The sequence below is a fragment of the Gekko japonicus genome, unplaced genomic scaffold (genome assembly GCF_001447785.1).
Source record: "Gekko japonicus isolate JY-2015 unplaced genomic scaffold, Gekko_japonicus_V1.1 scaffold3440, whole genome shotgun sequence".
In the NCBI taxonomy this organism is placed as follows: domain Eukaryota; kingdom Metazoa; phylum Chordata; class Lepidosauria; order Squamata; family Gekkonidae; genus Gekko; species Gekko japonicus.
In genome coordinates, this window is record NW_015176551.1 from 1 (window position 1) to 9,759 (window position 9,759).

At 51.4% G+C, this 9,759-nt stretch overlaps 1 protein-coding gene across 1 annotated transcript in view; it reads left to right on the plus strand.

Annotated features, from left to right (window-relative positions):
* Positions 1-1,304: 1,304 nt before the first annotated feature.
* LOC107124084 (sodium/calcium exchanger 2-like) overlaps positions 1,305-9,759 on the plus strand; it is a gene marked incomplete at its 5' end in the record, with an annotated part of 17,900 nt that continues 9,445 nt past the window's right edge. The window contains 2 exons of the mRNA XM_015427473.1: positions 1,305-1,429; positions 2,978-3,077. Of these exons, the coding sequence (XP_015282959.1) occupies positions 1,305-1,429; positions 2,978-3,077 (225 nt within the window). The remainder of the gene's footprint in view (positions 1,430-2,977; positions 3,078-9,759) is intronic.

Consider the following 9,759-nt stretch of genomic DNA (forward strand, 5'->3'; position numbering starts at 1 on the left):
GAGAAATAGGTAGCCGCGTTAGATTTGTTCTATTTACATTTAGACACGGTTATATATTTTTAGCACTTTGTCTTGTTTTTCCCTGCCCCATAACTGTAATAATAAACTATTTTAATGTTCTCTGCCTGGTCATCATGCCTATGGTTCTCGGCTTAAAAGGAGCATTTTTGGCAGGGCTTGGGAGGGTATCCTAAGTCCAGAGTGGTGGCAGAGGAAGGTGGCTACCCACAGGGTAGCTTGACACCCCCATTAATGCCAAGGGCATTAATTACCATTCTGCTCCCCATTGATGCCAAGGGCATTAATGACTATTCTGCCCACCATCAATGCCCGGGGCATTAATAACCATTCTGCCCCCTATTAATGACCATTCTGCCCTCTATTGATGCTCAGGGCAAGGGTCCCTATCGCTCTACCCTTAAGGCACTACTACTGCTACCCAAATCTCTAAGAATGGGCGAGAAGTTCCAGGGTGTTGGGATTTCTGCCTTTAACTTAAGGCTGGTTGCAAAGACAAGAGCCACAGGCCGTGCTTAATGTTATAGAAGAACAGTTCTAAGTTTACTGAAAAACAAAAGGGGCAGGGAACTTTGGATCGAAGAAAACGAAGAATACATCCTAGCTTCTGAACTTGCATCCCAGCGGTTACATTGCTGAAAACAGAATAATGGCTACTCCATCTCCTTCTTCTTGCTCAGGACAAAGAGAGGCAGTCCTGCAATAAAACTTGTGAATACCGTGCATGCAAGATCAATGTGTTTCCTATAAACAAGATGTCAACGGACCAGTAGAAAGGTTACAGGTCACTTAATTGGGATAAACAACTCCCATAAACTTTCTGGCACAAACTCATCTCTACTCTAAGTGGTTATAGGTTGTACGATATAATGTCCTGTTCACTAACAACATCTAACAGTATCAGTTAACTTTATAACGGCTGAAATGTAAGCAACTTGTACACTCTCACACAAGGGCCAAGGCCACATTCGCGCATGTGGCCCAAGAATGTTCCAGCCACCAATATACTGGTTCCCAGTGCAAAGTCCAAGAGGGTCCCTTGCTTTGGAAGAATAGGTCTTGGAACACAGGGCGCAGAAGATGCCTAGCATCTGATAGCAAAATGGAACCTCCATGTTCCAAGGCAATCTACCTTTGAATACCAGGTCCTGCCCACCTCCATGTTTTTCCTGCAAGCTCTGAAGTATCCTCGGCGGCCACCGTTAGCCTCAGCCTAAGCTGCGCGGGATCCCGCAGGTCACCACTTGTGCCGACATTCATGTTGCATTCTCCCGTCCCCCATGTAGCCGACGCTGACAAAAAGCTCTCTGCCGAGGAAGAGGAGGCCCGGCGGATCGCTGAAATGGGCAAACCCATCCTCGGGGAAAACTCCCGCCTTGAGGTCATCATTGAGGAGTCCTACGATTTCAAGGTAAGCAGAAAACAGGGGACCCGTGTCGCTGTGCCCATTTCCCACACGTTGACCCTGGATGTAGAGGAGAGGAGCCCTCCAAACCAGGTGGGGACTGGCAAGCCAGGTGTGGTGTGTTAGCTGCAGGCAGGGAAGGGGAAATGACGTCCCGGCATCCTTTCCCTCCCTTCTTCTTACCACCTCCCCTCCCTTTCTGCTCGGCAAAGGAGATGTCAAGCGAAGGAGGGAAGCAATGGCAGCTGCAGGTGGCAAGTGAGGGCCAAGGGCAGCTCTCTCCCTGTAAAGGTAAAGGTGTCCCTTGCTCGAAAGCCAGTCGAGTCCGACTCTAGGGTTGCGGTGCTCACCCCCATTTCTAAGCTGAAGAGCCAGCGCTGTCCGAAGACGTTTCCGTGGTCACGTGGCCGGCATGACTAAACACCAAGGCGCACGGAACACTGTTACCTTCCCACCGAAGTGGTACCTATTTATCTACTTGCAATTTCTTGCTTTCGAACTGCCAGGTTGGCAGGAGCTGGAACTAGAGACGGGAGCTCACTCCACTGTCATGCGGCACCACTCGGGTCTTGAACTGCTGAACTACCGACCTTCCACAGCCTGCAGTTCAGCGTCTTAACCACTTGAGCCACCGCAGCTCCTCTCTCCCTGTACCACTGCCAAAATAAGGTCTGTCCCTGCCCCCTGTCTCCTATGCAAGAGGAAGGCTTGCATCCCTCCCTGGAGGGTTTTCTTCACAGGGGTCTCTTGCCCGTTTCCCTTCCTCCATCAAGTTGGGAGAGAGGCTCCAGCTGAGAAGGGCATGGAAGGGGTGAAACACCCCTACCCCTGTTGGACACGTGGATGCAGGAAGCCACCTTATACTGAATCAGACCCTTGGTCCGTCAAGGCCACTGTTGTCTAATCAGACGGCAGCGGCTCTCCAAGGTCTCAGGCGGAGGTCTTTCACGTCACCTCCTACCCGGCTCTTTTTACTGGAGATGCCGGGGATTGAACTTGGGACCTTCTGCATGCCAGGCAGAGGCTCTGCCACTGAGCCATGGACCCTCCCATGATCACATGAAGCTGCCTTATACTGAATCAGACCCTTGGTGCATCAGTCTTCATAGGCAATTCCTGAGACCCTGGAGAGAGCGGCTGCCAGTCTGAGTAGGCAAAACCTGAGATCCTGTGAGAGCAGCTGCCAGTCTGAGTAGGCAACATCGACCTTGATGGACCAAGGGTCTGATTCAAGATAAGGCAGAATCATGTCTTCATTAGACAGGCTCATTTGGTTAGCGATATTCTTACCCTGCTTCTTATAAAGAGAAGAATCTAATACATTATGTTCTGAAACTCCTAAGGGAATGAGGTCTCCATTAATCCAATGGGAGGATTTTTTCATCCCGTCATCTATCTGCCCGATCCACCATGACTGCTGGATTGTGCCCCCTGATCCGACTCCACCTCCTGCACCGCTAGTCTCCGCCCCCTGAGTTCCCAGGCCCCTCCCCTCCCTCAGTCTTGGGAGGTCTGGAAACCTTCATCGTGTCTCTCTTGCTCCCTCCCGTCTAGAACACGGTGGACAAACTCATCAAGAAAACTAACCTGGCGCTGGTGATCGGCACGCACTCCTGGCGGGAGCAGTTCCTCGAGGCAATCACCGTGAGTGCGGGTAGGTGGACTTTGGGAGAGGGCCGTCTTTGGGAGAGTTGGTGGTGGTGGGGGAAGTGCCATCTATGGTGGCCCCACAGAGTTGTCGAGGCAAGAGATGATCAGGCGGTTGGCCATGGCCTGCCTCTGCACAGCAACCCTGGACATTCCCTGGTGGTCTCCCGTCCAAATACTGACTAGGGCTGACCTTACTTAGCTTCCAAAATCTGTTATGATCAGGCTAGCCTTTGGCCATCCAGGTCAAGGCAAGCGACGAACAGAGGTGGTTGGCCATGGCCTGCCTCTGCATAGCAACCCTGGGCTTGCTCGGTGTTCTCCCATCCAAATACTGACCCTGCTTAACTTCCAAGATCTGATATGATCAGGCTAGCCTTTGGCCACCCAGGTCAAGGCAAGCGACGAACAGAGGTGGTTTGCCATGGCCTGCCTCTGCGTAGCAACCCTGCACTTCCTGGCTGGTCTCCCATCCAAATACTGACCAGGGCCGACCCTGCTTAGCTTCCGAGATCTGATGAGATCAGGCTAGCCGGGGCCGTCCAGGTCAGGGTAAATGGACGCATACCAAAGAATTATGTAAAAAATGACGTCTGGATCGAAACACTGGGGAATTAAACAGAAGAAACACCGAAGTGGCAAAATGGGGTTTTTTTTACAGATCAGGTTGTCGGTGCAATCATATTTTTTTTAAATGCTCCCGGATATAAGAATCTCCCTGTCGGCAGAAGGGTAGCACACCAGGGAAAGGAATGGAACAAGAAGGTTTCCCCTACTGTGCTAGATTTCTTTCTTGCAGGGAGGTTATCCGCAGGAGAGCATCTGAAAACAGCCGCTCCCTACCTGCCGTCTGAAGTAGTCCAGACCGCTTCATCCCTGCAAGGCCCTTGGCCGTTGTCGATTGAGTGAGATGGGATGCTGGACTTAGATGGACCACTGGTCTGATCCAGCAGGGCTCTTCTGATGTCGTTATCAGGGGAAGGCCTCGGCCGCTCTGCCCTGTTGTTGGCCCTCCAGAGGAACTGGTTGGCCCCTGTGTGAGGCGGGATGCAGGACTAGATGGACCCTCCCTGGTCTGATCCAGCAGGGCTCTTCTGATGTTCTTATGAAGACCTTGGCCTCTCTGCCCTGTTGTTGGCCCTCCAGAGGAACTGGTTGGCCACTGTGTGAGACAAGATGCTGGACTAGATGGACCCTCACTGGTCTGATCCAGCAGGGCTCTTCTGAGGTTCTTATCAGGGGAAGGCCTCGGCCTCTCTGCCCTGTTGTTGGCCCTCCAGAGGAACTGGTTGGCCACTGTGTGAGGCGGGAGGCTGGACTAGATGGACCTTCACTGGTCTGATCCAGCAGGGCTCTGCTTATGTTCTTATGTTTAGGAATACGAAAATGGCTTTTCTGCCAGTGGCTGGACGGAGGCTGCCATGAATCCGTGTTTTGCTCCACAAACCAAGAAATCTAGAAATTGCTTTGCGGGGGGGAAATAAATAAATAACAGGCCCAGCAACTCAAGCTTTTAGTGCCCCCTCGAAATTTCTGAAAATGACAGCACCCTCGATAACAGTGTGGGTGTTTCCAGTGCTGGCAAAAAAGGGGGGGATGATATTATTTTTTCGCTCCTGCACTATGAAGCGCCCACATCATTCTCCATCTCTCTTCATGCTCACAGTCCTGTCTTTTCAACGTCCTGGGTGAGGCCAAAAAATAAAAAAAGCCATTTCCCATTCCTTTAGACTTCAGAACGGGCCTCTTCAACGGTTCCTCTGCCCGGGCGAGGGGGCACAGTTTCACCTCAGTTGCCCAGAAATCCTTTTTTAGCACCCTCAGCCACGGTATTCGGCTTGCTGAGAAATTTCAACTAAAACGGTGGAAGGGAAAGGAGCTGTAGTGGAATGTGTCTCTAGAAAGCGGGCAGGGCCAGATGGAACTGTGGCCCAGCGAGACTTCCGGTTGGCGATTGGAGATTTGATTTGGCCATGCAGATTTTTTAAAATGTGGCTTCGGTCAGCAGCGGCCCTCAGAACACAAGGAACTTCACTGGGTCACGGAAGGTCAGCCGCGGCGGCCATTTTGTGGCTGGCTCCACCCTGTGCGGCAGCTGTTATGGGGCTGGGTCCACCAGTTTGGTGTAGTGGTGAAGTGCGTGGACTCTAATCTGGAAGAACCGGGTTTGATTCCCCACTCCTCCGATTGCAGCTGCTGGATGACCTTGGGCAAGCCGTAGTTCTGTCAGAGCTGTTCTCTCAAGGGCAGTTCTCTCAGAGCTCTCTCAGCCCCATCTCCCTCACAGGGTGTTTGTTGTGGGGAGGGGAAGGGAAAGGAATTTGTAAGCTGCTTTGAGACTCCTTCGGGTAGTGAAGGGCAGGATATAAATCCAACCTCCTCCTCCTCCTCTTCTTCTCCTCCTCCTCCTCCTCTTCCTTTTCCTCCTTCTCCTTCCTCTTTTGCAGCAGCCATTGTATAGAATTTCAGAATTTCAAAGGTCTCACCAAAGTTGGGGACCCATGTTCTAACAAGTCATGCATGTGGAATTTCTATACCCCACATTGCTAGGACCCCAAGTCTGGCCCAACCAGAAAAACAGTCCAGGAAGTCTGTCAGGGATATAACCCCGCAGGTTGCCTGCATCAATAGTGGATGTACACTGTTGTCCAATGCACACTTTTTTTCCCCCATTAACATTTTATTGGTAGGATTATAAAGTTTCGAGAAGTCATAACTGTCAATTACTTATAACATTAGAAATGTACATAAGGATCATAAGAAAAGTTAAACATTCAAACCAATACACCGATGACAAAAACAAACAACATCAACAACAAGAAACGTAAGCTTCAAAGAATAATACATACTTCAATATACCTTTGAACAAAGTAACTTGTTTTAGCCTCAATTTGCAATTGGAGCCTGTACTGTTTGTTGTTTTAGGTACAACCAAGTGTCTTCTGCCAACAAGACTATCTGTAGACATCCAATAATATATCTAACCATGCTTTTGTAGATGAAAGAGGGAAGATAATGTACTTTAGTAATGGTGCCCAGGGTCCAGATATAGTAACCTGGAGCACGGTGGTGCAATAGTCAGTTAATCAGTTTCCTGTAGTGGTTAAGAACATGGACTCTTATCTGGGAAAACAAGGTTTGATTCACGACTCCTCCCCATGCAGCTGCTGGTGTGACCTTGGGTCAGTCACAAGTTCTCTCAGAGCTGTTCTCTCAAGAGCAGTCCTCGAGAGAGCTCTCTCAGCCCCCACCTACCTCACAGGGTGTCTGTTGTGGGGAGGGGAAGGGAAAGGAGAGGGTAAGCTGCTCTGAGACTCCTTCGGGTAGTGAAGGGTGGGGTATAAATCCAATCCCTTCTTCTTCTTCGTCATAATTTTTAAAGTGAATATTCCAACTGACTCTTGAGCTCATTTTATCCCCCTTGGATAACCTACTGACTCCGGTGGGACTTTGTTCCCAGGTAGTGCAAACTGGATTTCAACCGTAGTTAATTATGCTGCTTCTTAACAAGGCTGGTCCCGTCCGGTTTTGCTATGACGGCTAGGTTTTGGAACAGAATTCTGTGGGGGCCAGCACGCCCTCCCCCCAAAGCAGGCTGTAGCTTTGCCTGGGAAGTTTCCGTTGCAACCTAAAGGGAGGCTTTAAGCAGGGCTTTTTTTGTAGAAAAAGCCCAGCAGGAACTCATTAGCATAATAGGCCAAACCCCCTGACAGCACAGCTCATTAGCATATTAGGCTACACCCCCATGTTACCAGAAGTGTGGTCATCCAGCCACACCCACCTTTTGCTCCTTATTCTGTTTACCTTGTTTGTTGTCAAAACCCAGGGCTTTTTTTGTAACAGGAACTCCTTTGCATGTTAGGCCACACACCCCTAAGGTAGCCAATCCTAATGAGTGTCTGCTCTTGGGTGTGGCCTATTATGCTAACGAGTTCCTGCTGGGCGTGGCCAACTCGGGAGCCAGCCGGAACTCTGTTCCTGTGCGTTCCTGCCCAAAAATAGCCCTGGCTTTAAGGAATGGTGATAGAGCATCTGTTTGGCATGCGGAAGGTCCCAGGTTCGATCCCCGGCTTCTCCACTTAACAGGATCAGGTGGGAGGTGATGCGAAAGACCTGGATATAAAATCCTGGAGAGCCGCTGCCAGTCTGAGTAGACAATACTGACTTTGACGGATCAGGGGGCCTGATTCAGTAGAGGGCAGCTTCACGTGTTCATGAGGCCTCCATAGGACCAGAGTCTAAAACCATGGAGCTGAAACACTGGATTCCTCTACTCCTTCCACCTCTTAGCGGCGGCTTGGAGAGACCCAGATTTTGATACCTGGGTCCGCTTCCAGGTGTGGTTGTCCGCCCCCCGGCAGTATTCTGTCATTGCCCAAAGACACATTGATACTTTTTACTGGGCCATTGTAGGTTGGCTTAAAAGGACCCCAGCTTTACGGTGCCGCAGAACGCTTTCTCGCCGACTCCCGAACTTCACAAAAGATATCCGAATTGGCTGTCCAAAATGGGAAAATGCCTCAAACGAGGAAGGCAGCTATCCATACTTGAAATATCCTACACGCACCCTTTTGCAACATGGAAAGTTCTGTGAAAGTTCTGTGAAAGTTCTGTGAAAGTTCTGTGAAAGCCCAGGCTAGCCCGATCGTGTCAGGTCTTGGAAGCCAAGCACGGTCAGCCCTGTTGAGTACTTGGGTGGGAGACGAGCAAGGAAGTCCAAGGTTGCTACGCAGAGGCAAGCAATGGGAAACCACCTCTGTATGTCTTTTGCCCCGACCTGGATGGTCCAAGCTGGCCCGATCTCATCAGAGCTCGGCTGCTAAGCAGGGTCGGCCCTGGTGAGTACTTGGATGGGAGACCACCGAAAAAGTCCAGGGTTGCTACGCAGAGGCAGGCCATGGCAAACCACCTCCGTCTGTCTTTTGTCCTGACCTGGATGGTCCAAGCTGGCCCGCTCTCATTAGAGCTCGGAAGCTAAGCAGGGTCGGCCCTGGTTAGTACTTGGATGGGAGACCACCGAAAAAGTCCAGGGTTGCTACGCAGAGGTAGGCAACGGCAAACCTCCTCTGCTTGTCTCTACCTAGACCTGGATGGCCCAGGCTAATTGGATCTCATCCAATGTCCTGACCTGGATGGTCCAAGCTGGCCTGATCTCATCAGAGCTCGGCTGCTAAACAGGGTCAGCCCTGGTTAGTATTTGGATGGGAGACCACCGAAAAAGTCCAGGGTTGCTGCGCAGAGGCAGGCAACGGCAAACCACCTCTGTCCGTCTCTCGTCTTGAAAGCTTTACAGGTTTGCCAGAGGTCGGCTGTGACGTGACAACGCGCTCCACCCCCACCCTACGTTGACCCCTTAAAAGATGTCCGTGCGCAAACACGACACTTAGCACACGCGACTGGATGGCATTTAAGACACCCACCTGGGGGAAAAAGACGCCCGTGCACCAGCGTTCCCTCTAAGCTGAGTTAGTGTGAGCCAGCTCGCAGTTTCTTAGCCTCTGGCTCACAGATTTCTGTCTCAGCTCAGGAAGGAGGGCTCCGGAGCAAACTAATTGGTGCAGCAGCCAAATCGTTCACTCGCAGTTTTAATGCCAGGAGCTCACAAAGTAGAATTCTTGCTCACGGGACTCCACAGCTTAGAGGGTGCATCGCCGTGTACCTATGGGGTTGTCGCCTAAGGGCTATAAATGATATAGGTACACATGGGCTTGCTTGCATGGGCACATTTGGACTGACTACTGTTCCCTCCTATACCCCTCCGAAAACACACAAACCCTCCTCGGGTTGCTGCCCACCTGTCTAACACCCACCTAGGTGAAAAGAGGTTAACATTAGCGATGGAGCACCACCACAGTATGTGGTGCGGCGGCAGCACCCTCTACTGGCCATGAGGCCTTATGACATGTTCCCTTCTGCTTGAATGGTTTCCTCCTATTATTTTGTCCTTGCGAAGAGATCCTCCCCCCCACCAGCAAACACAGTCCTCCCAAATTCAACAGGTTGAGTAGTATATCTCAGTTTAGAGTCAGGTGTGCCCTTCCATAGGTGTGCCCATGGGCGGAAACCCAGCCTGTTTTTCCTGGCACAGTGACGAAACGCTGGGGAAAGCTTCACCCCCCTTTCCCCCCATCTCTCAGGTCTGGCTGCAGGGAAAGCCACAGAGATGGGGCCAGTAGAATCAAAAGCGGACCCCTTCCATGATTGAAGAGGGGAGGGGTCATGGTTCAGTGGTAGAGCCTCTGCTTGGCATGCAGGAGGTCCCAGGTTCGATCCCCGGCATCTCCAGTTAAAAGGACCAGGCAGGAGGGGATGGGAAAGACCTGTGCCTGAGACCCTGGAGAGCCATGAAGTGGGGCTGTGGCTCAGTGGTAGAGCCTCTGCTTGGCATGCATAAAGTCCCAGGTTCAATCCCTGGCATCTCCGGTTAAAAAGGGCCAGGCAGGAGGGGATGGGAAAGACCTCCACCTGAGGTCCTGGAGAGCCATGAAGTGGGGCTGTAGCTCAGTGGCAGAGCCTCTGCTTGGCATGCAGGAGGTCCCAAGTTCAATCCCCGGCATCTCCAGTTAAAAGGACCAGGCAGGAGGGGATGGGAAAGACCTCCACCTGAGGCCCTGGAGAGCCATGAAGTGGGGCTGTAGCTCAGTGGCAGAGCATCTGCTTGGCATGCAGAAGGTCTCAGGTTCGATCCC